The sequence below is a fragment of the Nelumbo lutea genome, chromosome 4 (genome assembly GCF_056320005.1).
Source record: "Nelumbo lutea isolate HS-2025 chromosome 4, American lotus-T2T, whole genome shotgun sequence".
Classification (NCBI taxonomy): domain Eukaryota; kingdom Viridiplantae; phylum Streptophyta; class Magnoliopsida; order Proteales; family Nelumbonaceae; genus Nelumbo; species Nelumbo lutea.
Genome location: NC_142687.1, coordinates 99,955,169 through 99,978,631, shown reverse-complemented (window position 1 = coordinate 99,978,631; position 23,463 = coordinate 99,955,169). Strand labels below are relative to the sequence as shown.

The 23,463-nt window shown below is 39.0% G+C and overlaps 1 protein-coding gene and 1 pseudogene across 5 annotated transcripts in view; one reads left to right on the top strand and one right to left on the bottom strand.

Annotated features, from left to right (window-relative positions):
* Positions 1-3,503: 3,503 nt before the first annotated feature.
* On the bottom strand, positions 3,504-6,993 carry LOC148862180 (phospholipase A1-Igamma1, chloroplastic pseudogene; annotated as a pseudogene). The gene has a single exon (XR_016112477.1). The product of XR_016112477.1 is annotated as a phospholipase A1-Igamma1, chloroplastic pseudogene (transcript).
* Positions 6,994-10,178: 3,185 nt separating this feature from the next.
* Positions 10,179-23,463, top strand: part of LOC148862179 (imidazoleglycerol-phosphate dehydratase 1, chloroplastic-like) — a 43,184-nt gene continuing 29,899 nt past the window's right edge. For 2 of the 4 annotated variants that reach the window (XM_088984286.1, XM_088984284.1), the window contains exons 1-4: positions 10,195-10,502; positions 10,601-10,722; positions 10,859-10,963; positions 11,077-11,169. In XM_088984286.1, the coding sequence (XP_088840412.1) occupies positions 10,274-10,502; positions 10,601-10,722; positions 10,859-10,963; positions 11,077-11,169 (549 nt within the window). In that variant the 5' untranslated portion in view covers positions 10,195-10,273. Of the gene's footprint in view, positions 10,503-10,591; positions 10,723-10,858; positions 10,964-11,076; positions 11,170-23,463 lie in introns of all 4 variants that reach the window. The other 2 variants (XM_088984282.1, XM_088984283.1) reach the window with 2 other exon arrangements.

Genomic DNA, 23,463 nt, shown 5'->3' with positions numbered 1-23,463 from the left:
TTATCCAGAATTTTCACCAAACATAGCTTATATAGGTTGTCTTTCTGGGCCCCGCACATGGACAGCCAGAAGCCACTGTGCTTCAGCCCTCCCAAACAGGCACCAAGTGGCTGAACTGAATGGTTTATTATTCTGTCTGTTAGTAAGTTTTTAAGGATACTGTGAGCTCCTTAATGGCCGAAGCTGAAAGTGGGTTAATTACCATACCCTTGAATATTTTATTATTTTATCCACCAAAAGACAAAGAACTATGTCATTCTGTTCAGCCATCTGAGTTGTTATGGCTCAGTTTGGAAGGAGTACAAATGCAAATATGTAGAGTGCAAAACCTTGTATTTTGTATGTATTTGCACTCTACATATTTGTATTTGTATTCCTTCCAAACTGAGCTTATAAAACAGCAAATGCATCAATTTATCGTAGAAAACAAAAAGGTTCTTTCTGCTTAAAAATAACAAAGGAACCAAGTTTGACCGACATGATTAAGCACTTCAACTTCCAATAGAATTATTTTTTCCAACCATTTCCATCTTCAATTAGCTTGTCTGCACTGGTTGATAATATGCCATTAGATAATTTCCAACGGTGCAGATTGTAAAACTATTTCCAGGAAAACTTAAATCAAAATATCATCACTCATGGATTTCTCAAAGAGAAATTAGTGATTTACCCCAGTGGTTCTTCAAGCTCTCCAGAAAAATGTTGATAGATAATATGGTTAGAGCCATCCAATCTGGATAATTATGGTGTGACAGTAAGTGAAAAAGAATTGAATACCGATCCATCTCCATTCATGCATAGTTCATTATGTAACACTTCCTCTCTTTTATATCTCTTGCAATTTGGCAGGTTTTCCTATGCAAAGAGTAAAAACTATAAACAGTTTGAGTTTCACCATGCTGTTGGATCTCTAAACAGCTTCTGAGGCTGCCTGCTAAGTGTTATCAATTAAGAGAGACAACAAGCAGGGGATGCACTTTGGTAGCTGGGAAATGACATTGGCCAAATAATCTCCAGGAAGTAAAAATCCCTTCAAAAACCACTCTATAAAAAATGATATCAACCTCTGGCAAATGTCTATGCTGGAAGAGTATGAACCCGGAAGAACATATGCCTTTCTAGTGTCATAGTTGGACTCACAAAAAATAACCATATGGTGAGGCTTCATAGAAGAAATTTCCACACACACACACACAATATGCATATATGAATAACACCATAGATGGTTTGGAGTTTGGGCCTTAAGATATTCCTTATTTACTAAGAAAATAAGGGTAGCCCTCCATGCTTCATCATTCTGGAACTTCACTTATTTACTAAGAAAATAAGAGGAGAAACAACCTCTTTCTTTTAGTAGAACATGGAAGAAAAGATGCTACACAGACAGGGTAGCCCTCCCTAAGAGTCCATAAATAAAATATGAAAAGCTCTCTCTTAATGCTAGAAAGGTTAATTAGTGGAATGGCCACAATGAACAATCCAATATGCAGTTTGATTTGCATCTTTGTGAACGTGACAGTACTTGACCTCCAATCCCTCAGCCCAAAGTTAATCTTCAACAATCTTGGATTAAGTTGACAGTACTCCATGGTCATTTGCTTCTCTCCTCCACACAGTCAATGACGAGCTTCGAGTCTCCCTCCACTATAATCTTCTTGAAGCTGAATTTAGTTGCAAGGATATGGATTTCATTTGCTACCTAAGCTTCACTAACACAAATACTAATAACCCAGCCTAGCCAAGGGAATACATGTTGGATAAGACCACTCAAGTAGTTGCAATTCAATAAATTCATTGATCTGCAAGTTTTTGCAAGAATCAAGATTCAAGTGGGTCCTTAATGAACTAAGCAATGCACCCATACTGCTGAAAAAGGGTAAGCATTGGTTGGATAAGATGAACTGCTTCCTCAAGTAGTATTGCATAACCAAGGAGGTCAGCCATTCAGGCGTAGATATTGGAACCCTGTTGAATATGACAAAATGCTTCTGGATTTTAAATATTTTGATCCTTCTACAAGTCCCACATGTGCACACAGTGAATGAACACCTAAGAACATAATTCTATGTGGTCCATAGATTTTTCTGTATAATCTTTTATAGAACAATTAATTTTGGTACTTCTTCCTGAAATCTATTTTGAGAAAAATTAAGGTTTAAAATTTTGATACGATACGCTTAATATGGGGCGTATTGTATCGTATTTTTGAAAAATAGATACGAGATACACATGGAAATTGGGCATCTCATCTTTTTTTCATATGTATCGGACCGTATCAGCGATGTATCAGGGCGTATTGAGGGCATATCAATAGCATATCAACGAAAAAAAAATATGGCCAAAAACTAAAAAAAAAAATAGAAGAAAGCAAGCTTCTTTTCCCTTAAATAAGCCTTATTTCACCCTCAAATGACTCTAAAACTCCAAACCTCATTCCTAAAGTGCTAGATTTGCAAAAATTTACAAGAAACAAGTGTGAATCGTTAATTTCTTCTTTTTTTTGAAGATTTTTCAGATTTTGAAAAAATATGCCAAAAATAGGTAAGTTTTTTTTTTAATTTTTTATAATATCTTGTGATTTTTTTCTTGAATGTTTAAATTTATGTTGATCTACATTTCTTACATTCAAAATCATAAATTTTTTATGTTATTAGTAGATTTATGGAAATTTCATAAGATATTTGGAGAAAATATAAATTACCAAAAATTTTGAAAATGTATTTTTTTTCTGTCTATAAAGTAAATATGTTTTAGATCTATGGATTTATCTATCATATCCATAGAGCAATTGATTTTTTTTTAATATATAGTTGAATATATTATAATTCTATGGATGATATATGATATCCACAAACCAATTGAAATTTCTTCTTTAATAATTATTTTTTTAATGTTTATATTTTTAGAATTAAAAAATAATTAATTATATTTTATCATTTGATCACAATGATTGAATATATTATAATTCTATGGATCATATATCATATCCACAAAGCAATTGAAAATTCTTCTTTAATAAATATTTTTTGAATATATTATATAATGTTTATTTATTTTTTATAATTTTTGGAAATAAATAATTATTAATTATTAAATTTATTTTCACTTAAAAGTTGTGCCAATGCATGTTTTATGGTTGGATAGGAGAGTTGGGTTTTCTCATTCCATAAAACATTAAAACTTAATAATTATAATTAAGTATGGGATTTTTAAAAAAATTATAATTGACTACAATATATTTCTTCATAAAACCATTAAAATATATTAATTTAATGTATATACACCTCATTGAGGTCTTATATTTAGTGTTATTGATGCATTTAATTTTATGATTTATTAAAGTATTTATAGTGTTTCCAACCGTATATATGCATATCTTAGTTTTTCTCTGATACGTATGCGTATCCAAGGCGTATCCCGATACGTCTCCTAAAATTGTCTTTCCGATACACTTGACGTTTTAGATACTTTGAACCTTGAGTAAAACCAGCCTGTAATTAGTGAAATTCATACTGCTCAAGAAAATCTGTTACTTTTCTGCTTACATACAAGGAGATAATGAGTTACAAATACTATGTCCATCTTTAGAATTTGGATATGGATTTGCAGGTGTTGGTTCAATGCTGCCAAGCCTGAAAAGCTTCTTCACTTCCAAATTAATAAGAAATCCCAAAATAATCATTGTCATCTTTCTCGAGCATCTCTTTGCTCCATAGCCACTCCCCCCCCCCCCCAAAAAAAAAAAAAGTTGATAGATGCCTTCACTTCGTTCCTCATTAATTGTTTCTGCCTTTCTGGGCATCTCACCAGAAGCTTGAGTATTTGATTCTCTTGAAGGTGAGGGTATGTCTTCAGGGTCTCTTTTGGGCTTAACCCATCTCCCATAGGAGTTGAGAACTAGCCCCTTGTAGGCCAACTGGTACCAGAACTGTGGAATCCTTAGCTCATCCACCAAGAACCCAGAAGCCTTGTTCACCAGTGCAATATCTCTTTTAGCATCAGCCCGGAATCTGGAGGTGGCACTGAGGTAGCCATCGACCAGATGGAGGTATGTCTCAAGGTTGTGGAACCCCAGCAAATCGAATCCACGCTTGAGGTAAGGTGATGCAGTTACATCAAGCTTCAGCTCAGTCCCTACATGTGTGTAGACCCATTCTAATGGCCCAGTAAGTTCATCAAACCTCTCAAGACCCTCATTGAGCATAAGACCAGGCATCTTAGGAACCACATCTTGCTTCACTACAACACGCATTGTCTTCACTCCCATCTCATGAAGCTTTTCTCTGAAAGCAATGTTGCCAACTCGTGGTGCCCCAAAGGAGATGACACTGATATGGAGGTCAGGGAGAGAGGAGGCAGCTTCATAAGCATTAAGGAGAGCCAAAGCACCGCCCAGGCTGTGGCCGGTAACGGTCAGGCTCACCTCTTCACCTCTGTCTCTGTAAAGGCTAACCAGTCTTCTTACTTCTTTCATCACTTGTTCTGAAGCGCTTGACTTGTTATATCTAGTAGAGTCACTCTTAGAGGTGTAGATGCTGAGGAAACCATGCTCAACTCTCACGTCCCCATCTCCAATTGGCTCTAGCTTCCTCTGAAAATCCTCGTACCACTCTGAAGGTGCCACAGTCCCACGCCAAGCCACCACGATGTCTCTTCTGCCAATCCTACGCGACTCCTCGTCATCACTAACTGCAACGAATTCCATCCAGTTGGAATCCTTGCTCCATGTTTCATCCACCAAATGGGACCTCTGCAACCAACGAGGCATTTCTATGTGGGACATGGCGAAGATGTACTTGCTGACCATGTACCCACTCTTACTAAGTCCTAACTTGTCAAAAAGCTTCTTGGGGTTGTACCTGCAACTCCCACAATACTCGGAGAATGAGTCAAAGTCGAAAGCATCATATGCGGCCTGAGCAAATTCCCCATATTTGATGATCTCCCGCCGGAGCCAAGGGTGGAGTGGATCCAAGAGGTTGCTCCAATCCCATGATCCATGAATTTCAAGCCATTTTGCAGATATGTCTTCCTTGGGGGATGATGTTGGGGTCGTCCTACTGCCATGGCCAAGAGAAATCTGATCTACATGGTGAAGCTCCTTACGCTCTATGTGTAGATGGAGGAAATTTGAGAGTGATTCAGCAAGACGGCCGGTGGTGACACGGTTGCTTTTCTCATGCTGATGGGGTGGCTCGATGGCAATGCTTTGATGGGCATGGATCAGGCACCGGCGGTTTGAGGTGGCGACGTTGCCAGAGACAGGAAGATGTTGATAAATGATTGATGATGATATGACCTGCATGAGTGTTCAAACTAATTCCTAAGAAGATAAATGATCTGTTAGCTATAGCCTATAGGAAGAGTTGGGCTTTTGGATTTTGGAGCTTTGAGAGGTTGAAGACTGAAGTAGAGGATGGAGAGACGGGAGAGGGGATATATACATAGGAGGAGGGGATGGTGGGAGTCTTGAGATGAAGATTCAAGGATTGCACGGTTTTGACTTTGAACGTTCAAATCTTGAACAGGTGCTGAGAAGTGAGAACCCACGAAGGTTGAAATTCAATGTTGGGTAAATTTCAAAGACTCCCTGTACTGGGGTCCGTGACAAAAACCCCCTTGTATTATGACCGTGAGACAAAGACTACATTTTCTTTCTGTGCAAAAAAGCCATTGTAATAATTTTTAATCCCCATACTATTATTGTAATAACTATTCGAACAAGAAAAACATTGTTCATCTTTTCCAACCTCACTCTCCCTCTTTCTCCCAGATCTCTCTTCTTCCCCTTTCTATTAACAACGTCTGGATTGAACCCATTTTTACGAGTTTGGTCCAATCGTACTGAACGAGTGAGAGGTGATACAAAGCTAGCGCCGAGTCGTGTCGAACCCGCTCGCTTTCGGACCCAAGCAGGTGCAGAAGCGGCGGCAACAGCCCTATCGCCGTTTTGTTTCTGTAACTCTGTTCCCTTTACGGTTTTATTCCTCAGTACCAACAGCAGGACTCGTAACCAACCTCCCACATTTCTCTCGTTTCTCCCCCCTGTTTTTCTCTCAAGTCGTTAACAGTAGCGGGAAACTACTTCAAACAACCGAACCAGAGGGCGGAAGACGTGAGAGAGCTCGCTCAACTGAACACCAACCCATCGAGAGTGGGGCAGCAACTGGTTCGGCGGAAGTTCAGAGGGGGGCAACAACTGGTTCGGCGGTGACAGAGGTTGCGACAACTGTGGGAAGGAGCTGAAATAGAAAGAGAAAACGAATCCGCTGTCGTGGAAATCGATGACGGGTTTGAAGGCGGAAGCGGCGGTGAAAGTGGAGGAGGACATCTTCAAAACAGGGACGCCGCTGCAACCCTTCGCCGGTGGAAGCGGAGGCGTCGATTACGGGTTCGAATCCGCCGCCGCTGCAATCCTCTGATCTCTGATCCCCATCTACCGTTGCTTGGACCTAAGCTGCATACTGCAAGTTCCAGAAGACATCTTCAAAAGAGGGACGGCTGGATGATTATTCAGAATAAGTGGTGAGGACAACTGAAATAGAGGTCGCGGCAGCGATGGAAGTCGGTGACGGGTTTGAAGGCAGAGGCGGCGGTGGAAGTGGAGGAGGACATCTTCAAAAGAAGGATGCCGCTGCATTCCTCCGCCGATGGAAGTGGAGGCGTCGGTGACGGGTTCGAATCCGCCATTCCTCATAATGCCCACTCCACCCTGCATGCTACTACCAATCTCAACTTGGGCAGGATAGACCGAGAACTGTGGGCAGCTCTCATCGCTCGTGACATCAGAGCAGGATGTGGCAAAGCCACTCCTCTGTCCTTCCGCTTCCGAGAGTTGGGAGAGAGAGAATGAGAGAGGACAGTGAGGGTGGGGAAAAGAAGAGAAGAAAGGGAAAATTATATGTTAAATAGGTTCTAAGAGAAAAAGGGAAAAAAAATGTAAATAGAAAAAATTTAGTGGGGGTATTTTAATAATATAGCATATTTCGTTATCTGACTTAACGAAGAAGGGGATCTTTGTCTCACGCTCATAGTACGGAGATTTTTATTACAGACCCATAGTAAAGGGGATCTTTATAATTTACCCTTCAATCTTTAATATATCTGACCATCGGTGATTGTGATTATCAAATTACCCCCTGATGTGGAGAAAATTGCCACCAATTTGTCTAAGCATTTTAGCAATATTTATTTGATACATAAGATGAATATTGTGGTAATTTAATTGCTCCGACTTACTCGGTCCTGGGAAGGGTTGGCTTCCAGCTGGCAAGAAGATCGATTTATCTTGACGTTTGACTTCAAAGACGCTGAACTTGGAGCTAGCGCTTATTTGGTCTATGAATCCATGTGTCTTGCTCTTTTATCCTTTCATACCTACTCAACGACTAGAAAATAATACAAGTAAAAATATAATATTTTTTAAATAATTCTGGGTCGGGTCCAAAATGCCCTAACACATTACTTGGGTCGGGTCGGAGTAGGATCCAAACTTTTATGCTTGCCTAAGAGTTGATATTAATCTGTCCAGGTCCAACGAAGATTAGGTGAGCCGGTGAGGATTAAACAGCCGGTGGAAACCATTAAAATATAAAATTAACTATTTATATTAAATTAAAATAAATTTTAATTAGTATAATACAATTAGGGTCCGTTTGATTTGAATTCGGAATTTTCTTTCTCCAACACCTCAATTGGTCAGAGGCACAAAGCTGGACTAAAACTGTACACATTCTGCAGTATTTGATAAAGCAGATTTCTATGAACAAAACAAGCTATACGTTCAAATTAAACATAGCAAATAATGAGGAACTTCTGAAAATGTAAAGGGAATTTGTCTAAAATTCACCATGAGTTTTCAACATTTCTCTTAAACTCACTACAACTTTTTAAAATGTCTAAAATTCACCATGTCAGTAAGTTTTTATTTTCCAAAACTCACCTTCGTTAATGCTTCTTAATAGAGGTGTCCATGTCAGTATAAATAACAATTTTCATGACCAAATTACCCTTGAATGTTGAGTTAGAGGAAAAATGGTCCATTTCAGTTTTCAATTTTCTTTTTTTTTTTTGCATTTTTAGTGTTTTGTTATAATTTCTATTTTTTTACATTTTTCTATTTTCTACAATCTATAAATTTTCCTGTATTTTTTGTTATTTATTGCAATTTTTGTGTTTTTCTATAATTTTTGGTGTTTTTTCTACAATTTTTAATTTCTGATTTTGTTTTCCAATTTCTATAGTTTCTATAATTTGAAAATAAATTTTTATTTTGTTTGCAATTTTTATAATTTTTTATATTTTTATGTATTTTATATTTGAAAATATTTTTTTTGAACTTTTTCCTTTTTTTCATGTCTAAATATTAAAATGGTAATATATTAACACTTGTTAATTTATTTTGTATATATTTTATATTTTTGTATGAAGGTTAAAATGGTAATATATTAATACTGTTAGTCTTTCTAAGGTCAAGTTAGTGACATGGTGAGTTTTAGACATTTTGAAAAGTTGTGATGAATTTAAGAGAAATACTGAAAACTCATGGTGAGTTTTAGACAATTTCCCAAATGTAAATAAATAAGTACACGTAGAGAAAAACAAGCATGTAAGTAGGTTGAAGCCAATATCAAAAGGTAAAATACACAAGGTTAATCTATAAGCAGTACAAAATCAAACCAGACCTCATGTTCCAACTTCAATTCACTTCGATAGTGTCTACTAGCACATATAATTTCTATCCATGTCTAATAGCATCACACTTGGATTCAAATATACATATCTAAAGGGTAAAAACTACAATGGTTCTAGAAAAGAACTCACACCAATGGTCTTGCAGATTTTTCTAGGATCATTAGGATCCTCAAATGGATATGCTCCAACCAACATGACATAAAGTGTCACACCACACGACCAAACATCTGCAATCTGCAAATGAAGAAATGCCAAAAATAAAAATAAAAAACCATGAAGGTTATAGTTAAAAAACCTAGATCAATGATATAAACATTACATGCATCTCTTTAATTACTAAAACCATCTTTGAGTTTTGTTTTGTAATGGAAAACTCATTCCTGAGGTTGTAATGAAAGACATATTTAGGTAAGTGAACAACACAGGCTTCCAGGCCATTTAAAATTTAAAATCCAAACTACAATCTGAAAAGGCTTTTTTTTTTATCACACCTTTGTTGAAAAAAATCAAGTTATGAATTTCCTGGTGATGTGAATATTGAACACGGTCATACAATAAGAAAAGTAGGATTATCCTCATTTCCTTCAAGCTGAGGTCCACCTTACTACCCTATGACTAGTATAGTAGTATGAGCTGTATTTCTTCCCCCTACTAGTCCACCACCCAAAAGAAAAAAAAAAAAAAAAAAGGAAAAGAAAAAGCCTCTCCTAAACTGGTTTGCAAAAATATCAGTGAAATGGTAATGGATGAGATGGTTTTGATGAAATGTACGTAATTGCATGTTTGGACCATCACCTAAGTATTGTTCATATTTTTTTAGATTCATATGATATCGGATTGAGTCAGATATGGAACTTTTTTGTCGAATCCAATTCAGATATCCATCCGTTTGCGACCCTATTCAAAAGTTCCACTATTCAGAGAGGGTAGGGGTGCTAATGGTTCGGTTATAGGGTTTTTTTTTGAAACTGAACCAGTCCCATCAGTTTTTTCATATCTCAAAACTGATACCACTGGTTAGATGGTTGATCAATTTTGGTTTTTGATATTTATAACATATACTATATATATAATATTATATTATATATAATAAATGAAATATAATATATTAAAAATACTATAAATATACAACATATGTAATATATTTATAATATATTAGATATTTTAAATAGATAAATATAAACAAATAATTATAAATATAATATATGTATATATTTATATATAATATATATCTTTACTAAAAAATATAATATATATATATATATATATTATATAATATATAGATAATATGTGAGATATATTAAAAATATATAATATACATATAAATACATATATCGATCGGTTCAGTTAATTGCTTTTTTTTTTTTAAATTAATCAAAAATCAAATCGGTCTTTCAGTTTTTCAAAAATATCGAACCGAAACCGAACCGATCGATTCGATTAACCGTATTTTTCTGTTCGGTTCGATTTTTTCGGTTTCTTATGAGCACCCTTAGGGGGACGGAGGAAACCGCCAACTCGCAAACGGAGGGGTGAATGGTCGCTTATGAACTGCTAAACTCTAGTGGTTTCAGTGGCAATGGAGCGTCTCTCCCTCTCCGGCTTTCTCACTTGCCCCTTATCTCAGACGCTGAAATCCAGGGTTAGGGTTTTGTCACAAACAGTTCCCTCCACTCACCTGCAATCGTCTTTCCGCTTCTTCTCCACATATCAGACCAAGCAAAAACAGATGGAAACTCAGAGAATGATCTCTTGTGCCTCTCAGGGTGGAGAAAACGGCTCCACAACAACAACGGCTCCCAACGCAGGTAACTCTTGGTTTCTAAGAAATTATAGGTTTTGTTTGTCTTGTTTTCTTCTTCTAATCGGCTTGAACTATAACCATTATCCTTTTTAGTCTCCGTAGGTCGAATTGCAGAGGTCAAGAGAGTTACTAAAGAAACAAATGTATTTGTGAAACTAAACTTGGACGGTTCCGGAAACGCCGATAGCAGTACTGGAATTCCTTTTCTTGATCACATGCTGGATGTGAGTGATTCCTGACTCTTTATTTGGTAGATTTATTTCTGCATTTCAATATTTTTTGAGGTCTTTCAAACACCCTGTAACAGCTTGGAAAACTAATATTCCGGTAATTTGTTCTATTTCTTGTGTTTTAACTCAGCAACTTGCGTCGCATGGGCTGTTTGATGTGCATGTAAGGGCTACCGGTGACATTCATATTGATGACCATCATACAAATGAAGATGTTGCCCTTGCTATTGGAACGGTAATCACCTATCTGCATTATACGCATAATTGCATATTGGAAATTTCTCCAAAATTGTTTGTTTGCCATTTGATTTCTCAGGAGTCATTGGTTTGCATTGCTTGGTGTTGCAGACATTGCTTCAGGCACTTGGGGATAGGAAAGGAATTAACCGGTTTGGAGACTTTTCAGCTCCACTCGATGAAGCTCTCATACATGTTTCACTGGTATAATACTAGGTTTGGATTTGCCATAATTTGATTGTTAGTGATTTCTATTTATAATATATGATATTTCTTTGAAGCAATAAATAGTTTTTAATTGTTATGGAGCATTAGAAGTGAAGGTCGGGTCCTATGCTTTTATTTATTCTTTTTTTTTTGAGAAATGATAACTGTGTTAAGGGAACAAAAGACGTACTTGAGGGGATGTACCAAATAAACAGTAACTACAAAAACCAAAAAAAAAAAAAAGCGAAGGTATAAACTTTCACTGTACAAAATGCCATGCCCACCCCAGATATAGCTAAACTCCCAGCTATAGAGTTTGCACAACTTGGTATCCACCACACTTGCACTCTTATCCAGCTGCAATTTCCCTTGATTTCATTTAGGTAGTGAAAAGATTCTAAAGCCTGCATCCTTTAGTCTGGATGGGTGACTGTGCAAATTTCCTTCAATGGTGAGGTAGGAAACATGCACATGCTTAGTTAGGTGGATGCCTGAGAAGAGCTCTCACTTTTGCCTTTGAAGAGTTTGGCTCCCCAATGTAGCTGCTGAATGCCCAAAGAGCAGATCCATCTCCTCTGTAAAAGATACCTTCAATGCCTGCATGCCTATTGAACATTAAGCTACCATCAAACTTAAGAAGGTTCTCCATCTGGTGGATGGAGGGTGACTGTATGTCTACCTAGCTTGTTAGAGAAAGACTATACTATAGAGGACTGCCAATAAGTGCCTTCTCATGTCATTCGTTGAAGATCCTTTGAAGTTGTCCATGGCTAGCATCTAAGATATAATGAGGTGAAGGACCTGTCTACACAAACTCACAAAGGATTACTCTTTTGAATCAAAGAATCTTTTTTCCTTTCTTCCCACAGACTACATAACCACATGGATTATACTTTCTAGTACATCTTTCCTCTAGTTCAAAGCTTAACATCCTTCCATTGATGGGGCATGTTAGTAACATTCCTTAGGGATATCCAATGAAAACCAGTCTGATTTGTGAATAAATACTATAGCCATCTAGTCTCAAAGCAGAAGAGGTGAGTGGTCAGCTCCCCTTCTTTTATCTTTTAGATAGTAAAGTTTTATTTATTTATTTTTGATAGGCAACAGTATGTATTTAATAGCTATAAAGCTTCAAGTAAACTCCACTTGCTCTAAACTGGAGTGCTAGACAGATTTCTAGTGTCAGTTAAGTAAAGAAACAATTGGTGGAGGAATCAAATGGTGGAAGACAAAGGGTTACCTCAAGCACGACGAGATTTAACATCTTCATTGAGGATCATGGGTTAAGAAACATCCCGTTAGGTCAATCTTGCTTTACTTGGTCTAATCTTCAAGCTAACCTTATATGTTCTAGACTGGACAGATTCTTGGTGTTTCTTGACTGGGAAGAACACTGTCTGAATTTGATGGGAAAAACATTGCCTCAAGTTACTTCAGATCACTGGCCAATTTGCTTATTTAAAAGATCCAATGCTGGAGGTTCAATTCCCTTTAGATTTGAGAATATGTGGGTTACTCATCCAGAATTCAAAGAAAAGGTTAAGGAGTGATGGGTTACCCACATACTATAGCCTATGTGGGAAGGTCAGAAATTTCTAAAGAAGTGGTCAGAAATTTCTAAAGAAGTTGTAGATCTTGAAGGGAGAAATTAAAGAATGGAACATAATTGAGTTTGGGAGATTGGAAGAGAAAAAAGCCAGAATTATTTCACAAATTGAGGAGATTGATAGGAAGGAGATGCAAGGTGGTCTAGACAGTCATGATAGGGAGAGAAGATTGTCTCTAAAAAAGGAGCTTGAGATTACCTTATTGAGAGAGGAGATCAGCTGGAAGCAAAAATCAAGGGAGAGATGGATTAAGAAAGGGGATGGAAACACAAAATATTTCCATGCTTTAGCTAATGGTAGAAATAGAAAGAGTTCAATATCATCTTTAGTTGGGAGGGGGGTTCAATTAACAGATCAAGGTGAAATTGTCAAGGCCTTTGCAGATCAGTTCAGATCAATTTATCGTAGGCCAATCAATGAGAGATGGTCTTTGGATGGGCTTGAATGGGATTGTTTGGAAGAAAATCAAGTGGAAATGATGGAAAAAAGGTTTGAGGAGGCTGAAATTATGGAAGCAGTGTTCTCCATGGATAGATTTAAGGCTCCTGGGCCTGGTGGATTCATAATGGCTTTTTATCAAGATTGTTGGGAGGTAATTAAAGATGATCTGATTAAAGTTTTTAGGGAGTAATCAGCTCAGGAATGAATTTAACCTTTTTAATTTTGATTCCAAAGAAGAAAGATGCAACTCGTCTAGGGGATTTCAGACCTATAAGCTTTGTTACTAGTATCTATAAGATAATTGCCAAGGTGCTTTCTTTGAGGCTTAAGAAGGTCCTCCCCCCCTCTCATTTCCCAGTTCCAAGGGGCTTTTATCCAGGACAGTCAGATTGTTGATCAGATTCTAGTTGTAAATGAATGTTTGGAGGCTCAAAAAAGGTTAAAAAAGAAAGGAATAGCAATCAAATTGGATTTGGAGAAAGCTTATGATTTAGTGGATTGGGGTTTCTTCTTGATCAACATTATGAGGAGATGTGACTTTGGGGATTTATGGTGTAAATGGATCAGAGGTTGCTTAGAAACAAGCCACTTTTCTGTTATAGTTAATGGGTTGGCAATTGATTTCATTGAGGGGCTTAGAGGCCTTAGACAAGGTGATCCACTCTATCCCTTTCTGTTCACTCTGATAACTGAAGTCTTAAGTAAGCTAATCTCTAAGGCTAACTTATGGAGCTGGTTAAGAGTTGGGTAATTGGAAGAAATAGAGTTCTGGTCTCCCACTTACAATTTGCAGATGATATCTTTATTTTTTGTGATGGGGAGGGCAGAGAAGGGATATAAAACTTGAAGCTAGTAGTGAAGCTCTTTGAAAGGATCTCTAACTTGAAAATCAATTGGCCTAAAGGTGTATTAGCTGGAATCAACTTGAGGGATGACGCTTTGAGAGAAATGGCAGATTCTTTGGTTTGTATGAAAGGAGATTGGCCTTTGTGTTACTTAGGATTATCCCTTGGTGGCAACCCTAGATTTGTTAGTTTTGGGACCTCAGTAGTGGAGAGATTTGAGAAGAGGCTATCAAGCTGGAAAAGGAATTATATTTCATTGAGAGGGAGAATAACATTGATCAAATCCACTTTAGCAAATCTCCAAGTGTACTTCATGTCAGTTTTTGAATGCCCCAAGCAGCAGTAGTAGAAAAGATTGAAAAGATTATGAGAGATTTCCTTTGGGAGCTCGGGGAGGGGAAGAAAGATCACTTGATTAGCTGGGATAAGGTGGTAAAGTTGAAGGAGGAAGGGGGATTGGGTGTTAGAAATGTTAGGTTGAAAAAGTTGGCTTTATTGAGTATATGGATTTGGAGGTTCCCTAAAGAAAATGAGAGGTTATGGAGTAAAGTTTTCTTAAGTATCCATGGATTGTCAAACAATGGGTGGGATGCAGGCTGCTTGCATAGAGCTACTTTGGCTGCTCCTTGGAAGGCTATCCATGACATTCTTCCAGTGTTCCTCACTCATATAAGGTATGATTTGGCTTTGGGTCAGAGAATAAGGTTTTGGGAGGATATCTAGATAGGGGAATCCCCCTTGTCTGAGATTTTTCCATCTCTTTTTGAGCTTTCTAGTTTTAAAGGAAAGCCGGTGTGCCATTTTATCAGCTCGTCCTCTTCCCAATTAGGCTTGAATTGGAACCTGGGCTTTACTAGAAATCTTAGGGAGTCGGAAATTCCCAATGTTTCTGCTTTGCTTAGCATGTTGAATTCAATGGTCTTAGTGGATGGTGGTTCAGATTCCAAAGTGTGGGCACTTAATCACTCTGGTGTTTATTCTTGCAAATCCTTTTTAAACTCTCTTGTTGCTACCTCCCATTCTCAGTCTTTCCCTGTTAAGGAAGTATGGTCTCTGCCTATTCCTCTAAAGGTCAATGCTCTCTGTTGGGAAGTGTTTCATGGTTCTATTAATACCTGTGATATGCTCTAGGGAAAGAGACCAAACTGGTGCTTGTCCCCTAACTGGTGCTCCTTATGTAAGTTGCATTGTGAGACTGCTTTTCATCTTCTAATTTCTTGTCCTTTTGCTATCTCTATTTGGGAGTTTTCTCGTCTCTTTTTGGTTGCAGGTGGCTCTCTCCTGATAACTTGGAAGGATTATTTTCTAGTCTATTTAGTTGCTCTAAAAGAAGAGGCAGGATTTTGGGGAGATGCACTAGAGCAGCAGTGATATGGACAATTTGGGAAGAAAGGAGTTTAAGAATCTTTGAAGACAAAGAAAGGAGCAAGGAAGCTGTGTTAGACATTATAATCTTAAGGGTGGCACATTGGGTGAAAACCTTAAAGCTTTTTGCAGTCTTTAAAGTTGAAGATTTTTTAGCTCATGGGGATCAATTGCTCACTCATCATCTTGAAGACAAAAAATAATTGAGGTTTGTTCACCTCCATGTGCTGGATGGAAGAAATTAAATTTTGATGGCAGCTGCATGGGCAATCCTGGACCTTCGGTTATTGGTGGGGTAGTCAGGGAGGAAAATGAAAATATTCTAGTCATGTTTTCAGGACCTATTCAGCATGGAGATGTGGTGAGATCCGAACTGTTGGCAGCTGTGTATGAGGTGGAGAAAGCTAAAGAATTGGGGATTGACAGATTAATTATTGAAGGTGATTCCAAAATTGTTGTGGACTGGTTGAAAAAGGGGGAAGGAGTAATATGGCAGTTAAAGAATGAATTCAGATGTTTCAAGCAGGTTTCTAAAGATATGATAATCCAAATAAAAGTGGATTAAAAGATCTGCAAACAGTGTGGCAGATGGGTTAGCTAAACGTGGAATTCAGAGACAGTCCATGTTTTGGTTGGGCTGTTTTGTAAATATTGATAGTGGTTTTGGGCTTTATCTTTGCCCACAACTCCTTATTGTACTCCTTTTTATAATTAATAAATCCTTTTTTGTGGTGTTGATAAAAAAAGAAAAAAACAAGAAAAGGCCTCACTTATGCCTTTTGCAGGTGGAGTTTGCTAACAGAAGTATCTCTTCTGTTTGATTCCTCAGCCTTTGCCTCGCCTACCAAAAGAGGGAAGTTGATGTGGAAGTGTATCAGAGCAGCTTCAATGTGGACTCTTTAGGAGGAAAGGAACAACAGAATCTTTCAAGAGAAGGAAAGAAATCTCTCAGAAGTCAAGGATTGCATACTGACAAGGACGATACATTGGTTGAAAACTTCAACTTTGTTTCTTCCGTTCTCCTTTGCTGACTTTTGGGAAATTGGGCTGCAGTAGCTTTGAGTTCTTCCTGCAAGGAAGGGGTACTTGCAGATTGGGTCTGCCCTCCTGAAGGCTTTGTCAAATTGAACTTTGATGGAAGCAGCCAAGGTAGCCCTGGTCCTTCTGGTATAGGAGGGGTGCTGAGAGATAAGGACAGCAATCTCTTAGCTATGCTCTCAGGACCAGTGGGTTTAGGAAATTCCACTAGGGCAGAATTACTAGCTGCACTGCAAGGAATTCAACTCGCAAATCAACTTGGAATAAAGAGACTACAAATTGAAGGTGATTCTCAGATAGTTGTGAGGTGGCTAGCGGACCCAAAATCAGCAGTTTGGTGTTTCAGGGACATCCTCAAGAGAGTGTTTTGGCTAATAAGGAATATGACTGTCAAAGTCCAGTGGGTACAAAGGTTGGAAAATACTTTGGCTGACTCTCTTGCCAAGCAAGGAGTCAATAGAGAACATCTGTTCTGGGCTGCTTTGTGATATACTATTTTGCCCCTTCCTTGACTCTATTAGCATGCATGTTGGGTTACTTCACTTGTACTGCTATGTCTTTGATTGTTGATCATTGAGGTTGCAATTTTCTGTTTTTGAGGCTGCACTTCATGCCTCTTTATGTTGGGCTATGTGTACTGTTACATCCTTTGATTAATGAATTAACTTTCCATTTATAAAAAAAGCTGTTTATAGCTATTGGGGGGTATTTTTTTCCGTTATATACATATAGCCATTATATAACGACTAGAAAATGGCTAATTTTGGCTGGGTCGGGTCGTGCTGGCATGAGTCCACATGGCCAGGCCTGCGGGCGGTTTGATCTGTTTCACATCTCTAAACCTCACAACTTCTGGGCTATTCTTCAAGGCACTTGGGCAGGTGCAGTCAATCTCCAAAAGTAGTGAAAACCAGGCCACACAAACTCTAAACTCTGCGGCCCTTCAATTATCTCTTGCAGTTGGCTGGACTAGCACTGCATGAGAAGATAAGTCTTGATTGAAACTTGGCTTTGATACCAAATTGTCAATCCAAGAGATTATAGATCTGATTTCTTATGTGTATGTGCTTAGTTACAGCAAGAGATTGGAAGAAATAAGCAAAGAAAAGTGAAAAGTAGAGGGGAAAAAGAGTTAATGAGAGAATAGGTTTGTGGGGTTCAAGAGAATACCCACTCCTTTTATGTGCAATAGTAATGAAATTACAAGTCTGCCCCTTATATGGTGGCAATAAGAGACTAAGAGCAAAATAAATAAAACACAAGAATACTCAGGCCCTGCCCATTTGCATAGGCCCATGACTAAACAATAAAAGAAAACAGACAAGTAATAGGCCCAAGTCCACAAATGAGTGGAGTTACATATTTACATTCACTCTTCTCCACACTATTCTGTGAGGATTTGGGGTATTAAGGGCACAAAATCTCAAATTGTTGATAGAGAAGATATCCAATCTCAAGGTTAATTTGTTAGAGAGTTGCATTGTTGGCGTTAATTTGGGGGTGGGTCAACTAGGTCATTATGCTTCCATATTGGGTTTTGTGGTAGGTCTGTGGCCTATGGAATGTCTAGGCCTCCCTTGAAGTGGCAATCACAGAGCCAGCCAGTTTTGGGATCCCGTGGTGGATAAGTTTTCAATTGGGGGCTTGGTGCTGGGATTATGTACATGGTGTCAGCTGGGAAAACAGAGATCAATAAACTAAACTCTACTATAGAGGAAACCGTAAAAGTTGTTCAGGAATTTGAAACTGAGCTTGAACAAGAGAAAACAGTTAGTCATTTGTTCATATCTTGACTGTGGACCATTTGAAGAGTAGAGGATTTAACATGGCTAGTATGTGTTAACTGTGCAAATAACAAGAGGAGACAGTCATTTGTTCATATCTTGCACAATTTCTGGTTTCGTATGGAATCTCTTCACAGCATTTTTTGGGGAAAGAAATTTTCAGCCAAGGTTTCCTTAAGAAATTTTCTCATCATGGGAAGTCGAGATGCCATGGAGTCCGAAGGCTTCTCATCGGTCGGAAAGTGGAGAAAAACTGAGTGGAAAGGAAAGAGATACTATTGGAGGAGATCTTCTACCAAAAGGATTTCACGATAAAGATAAGAGAAGGCAGGAGAGGAACGGTTCTGGTGGGCGAAGCTGTGCCTTGGTTTCAAAGTTTTCTGGATGGAGCAGTCCATGTAAGCTGCTGTGAATCCTGGATTGTTTCATTCAGACAGCCGCGGAGAGAGTATGTTGCAGAGAGAAGGAAAAATGCCAAAGGCTGGTTTGTAACATTGGAGGAAAAGTTTGAGAAGAAGAAGAAGCAAACCATCATTATTCCTGAAGGTGACAAGACACAGGGATGGACTGAGATGGCTAACATACTACATATGAGACTAGCCAATAAGGAGTCGATGACGGTGAAGACACAGGCAGAGAAGGTAGATGGTGGACGCAGCAAGGAGGAAATGATCGAAAGAAGGAAGAAGCTGGAAAAGTTGGGTTTAGAAGAGCCAGCTGAAAGTCAAGATGACCCAATGGTGGCATTCACAATACCAGAACTAAAAGTTTCAATGATAGGGGAGAAAGGAGCATGGGAGAAGAAAGTAATCCTCTCTACAATGAAGGAGGTCAAAGATTGGAAAGGGTGATTAGAGCAGGTGACGAAGAAACTCAGGCTTCATGGAACTGTTATTCTCTTACCTTTCAGTGAAAAGAAAGCAGTTCTAGATGTGGGAGAGGAAGCAGTTGAATTTACCATTTTGGAAACAAAGGAAGGATTTGTGAGAATCGAAAGATGGTGTCCTCTGGCTAATGAGGTGACCTCTGTCGATGGGAGTTTCAAACTGAAACTGCTGGGCCTACCCTTTCATTTATGGCAAAAATCCATCCTGGATAAGTTAGTTCTGGCGATGGGTGGTGTTCTCTTGTCGTGCAAGACCTTAGACTTGAGAGCAGTCAATCTAAGGGTAGCAGGTTTGAAGCCGGAAGCCGTGCAAAGAACACTCAATCTGTGCGCAGAAGGTTACTGGTACAAGATCTGGGTTGTCTCAGAAGTTGAAGCGTCACAGTGGTATGGGAGGGAGAAGCTTGAAGAAGATGATGACATGGCAAAGTGGGTAACACTTGGCGAGAAGAAGGAGAAGATGTATGGACACGCAAACATTTCTGGGGAGGAAGCCTCTTCTAGAGAAAAGAACTCTTTTTTGGAAGCTGAAAAATCAAGTATGAAAAGCCGAGCAACCTTTATGAAAAAGTTTTCAAATAAATTTAAATTTAAAATAAAAGAAACACTGTTGCTGGTCCGTCCTATGCAGAACTGGTCAAATGGGGAACTCGGTCAGACCAGGGGAGGGGCCGATTCAGAGCTGATTTTGAACACCATATGACCCGCTCTGACCTGACCGGACTAATACTGGGTCGAACCGCAAGGAGACCCATGGTGCTAATGTTGGCTCATGTGACTCTTTAAGTGGTTACGTGAGTCGGGTATCAAAGGAGGAGTTGGTAGACCTTAGTAAGGGTCTATCTTCTTCTCCACAGGCGCTGAAACCAGATGCAAGTGTACAGTTCGAAGGCGGACAGAACTCATCGAGGCAGAACATGCGATGGCTTCCAGTTGTTAAAGCTAGAGAAGGCAACCAAGAGAAGAGGGAAGAAGACAAACCAAATCCAAGATATACTAGGAATAGTAGAGATGAATTTGAAGGAGAAGATGACGGCTGGGTAAGCTGCGATCTATCTGAGAATGACATAGGGGACGGATTGGGAAGCAGGAAGCTAGACTGATGACCGTAAAGAACAGCTGGAAGACACATTTAGCACAGATATTCTTTTCGTTGAGAACGCAAAAGATGCTACTGAAGTGCTGAAACCATCTACAGACAGTGGGATGATTAACGAAGCCGAGTGCTACCTGGATGCAAGGGGGGAAAATTGAACCAAAGGCGAGAAGGATTCAAGCCAGAATATGAACGAGGGGCAAGGATCTAGCGGGAAGACAGCGGTTAATCACCAGATCTCAAACATGGATACATCAGGTGGGGATGAACGACAGAGCCTTGTAAGTACTAACAAGGGTGAATTAAGTCTAGGTTGTGGCCTGCAGTCATTCTCTGTTGTCGACTGGTCAAACCCAACTGATTGTTGACTTGTCCACTCCTTCCAGACTCAGGTATGGCTGTGTTTTTGAATTTGGTTACTAACGTCCGCTCTGCTCATGATGTTTGTCTCCCAGATTCCAGTCCTGCTTCCTTGCCGAATACCCTTGGATTAGAAGCTGATAGAGGTGGGGTTGGTGGGGAGATACAGGAGGGGGGTGAGAGGGAGCTGAGGGTGTGGAACTTAATAATAAAAGAGCTGGATAATTTGACTAGGGTGGAAATGGAGAAGGAAGAGGTGATAGAGAGGAAGAACAGTGAATCCAAAATAGTTGAAGGAAGGGTGGAGCAGGAGAAGGAAAGCAAGAGGCACAGAGAGGAGGGAAATAAACAAACTAAAAAGGGAGATGAAGAAGAGGACTCTCTAGCTTAATTTGTTGAAAGCTAGGGTGCAAGGTGAAAAATCTGAATGAGCTGAAAAGGTATTTGGAGATTAAAAATGAAGCTGGGAAAAGGAGGAAAAGAAGGTCAAGTGAAGTTGAGAGGCTGAAATTGGATGTGGAGGGGGATAAAGAATTTAATGAGAGGAAGGGTAGGGGAAGAAAAGGAGGTTCTTAGGAAAGAAGGTTTAGGAGAGGGGCAGACTATATTGGAGTAATGAAGATTGTAAGTTGGAATGTGAGAGGCTTGGGGAATGCAATAAAGAGAGCTTTAATAAAGGAGGTCCTAAGGAAAGAAAACCTAGTTATTTTTTTAATCCAGGAATCTAAACTCATGACTTTTAATAAAAGGTGGGCTAGAAGTGTGTGGAGAGCAAATGGATTGAGTTGGGTAATGAGTCCATCTTGGGGTTCATCTAGAGGAATAGTCACATTATGGAAGGATGAAGTGTTGGAGGGAGTGGAAGAATTAATGGGAAGATTATCGGTCTCTATTAAATTCAAGCAAGTAACAGATGGGTTTGAATGGGTCTTAACTAATGTCTATGGCCCTACTTGCTACAATCAAAGGAATGATCTGTGGGAAGAGTTGGAAGACATTAGAGGTCTGTGGGATGGGCCTTGGTGTTTAGGAGGGGATTTCAATGTGATCAGGTTCAGTGATGAGTGCAATAAGGTAAGACAAAGGAGTACTACCAGTATGAGGAAGTTTAACGAGTTTATCAATGCCTTTGAACTCAAGGAACTGAATCTCTAACATAATACTTTTACCTGGTTTAATCTCCAAGTTGATCCAATTTGCTCCAAACTAGACAAATTCTTATTTACCACAGATTGGGAAGAGCACTAGGGAGATTTGGTGTCAAGGGCCTTGCCGAGAGTTACCTCCGATCATTGGCCAATTATGCTAAGCAAGGCTGATTTTGGAAACAGTGGTCCTTCCCCCTTTAGATTTGAGAATATGTGGCTTCTGCACCTAGATTTTAAAGAGAAAGTGAAGTAGTGGTGGAATGAAATTAACCCGAGGGCAAACTGGGTAGGAATGAAGTTCCATTGGAAACTAAAAGAGTTCAAGTCAAAATAAAGGAGTGGAATACTCTTCACTTTGGGAGGATAGAAGAAAGGAAGCAACGATTGATAAGACAGATTGAGGAATTAAATGCAAAGGAAGAACTGGGATGTCTTAGGGAAAAGGATAAAGAGGTGAGGTGGGAGTTGAGGAAAAATCTGGAGGACACAATTTTAAAGAAGAAATGAGTTGGAAGCAAAAATACAGACACAAATGGGTAAAAGAGGGAGATATATTCAAATGGGTACAATTTTAACCCAATAGATTGAGATTACTGGGGCCTTTGTGGAATACTTCAAATCTATATTTAGAAGGCCTCTAAATTAGAGATTAAGGATTGATGGGTTGGATTGGCCCAGGTTCTCTGATGATTTGATTGAGTGGTTGGAAAGAGAGTTTGATCTGGAAGAAATAAGGGAGGCCATCTTCTCTATGGATAGATCTAAAGCCCCGAGCCCTGACGGTTTCACGATTGCTTTTTATCAAGACTGCTAGGAGATAATTAAGGCTGATATCCAAAGTGTTTTCTCGGAATTCTTTGAAAGAGGGGTGATAAATCCAGGCCTGAACTCGACCTTTATTGCCTTAATTCCAAAAAAAGGAGGGAGCTTGCCACCTTAAAGAGTTTAGACCCATCAGTTTGGTAAATAGCCTCTATAAGATCATTGCTAAGGTGTGCTATCCCGGAGAATTAGAGAGGTGCTTCCCACAATCATATCCCCTAATCAAGGTGCTTTTGTAAAGAATAGGCAAATTGTAGACCAAATCTTAATAGCAAATGGGAGTGCAAAGGATTTTAAAAGAAGAGGGAAGAAAGAGTTGGTATGCAAATTGGATTTGGAAAAGGCTTATGATTTGGTTGATTGGTCCTTATTGCAAGAAGTACTAGAGTCCGTTGGTTTTGGGCAGAGGTGGTGCAAAAGGGTGTATGAGAACGTGTCACAATTTTATACTGGTGAGTGGTAGGGTGATAGATCATTTTCCAGCTACTAGGGGTATTAGGCAAGGAGACCCCCTCTCCCCCTTCCTGTTTACCTTGATTGCTGAAGTGTTAGGGAGGCTTATTGAGAAAGAAGATGCTTGAGGATTGGTAAATGGTTGGAGAGTTGGGAGGGATAGGGTTTCAGTCACTCATTTATAGTTTGCAGATGACACAATTCTATTTTGTGGTGGGGAGGAGATTAGGTGGGTTAGTAATTTAAAGATGGTTGATCAAGGTGTTTGAAAAAAGTGACTAACCTCAAAGTAAACTTTGATAAGAGTTGTGTGATTGGCATTAATATGAGTGTCAGAGAGGTGGAAGAAAGGGCCCAAGTTTTGGGTTGTGAGATTGCTCAATGGCCATTGAAATATTTGGGGCTTCCACTAGAGGATAACCCTACCAAGAGGAGCTTTTGGA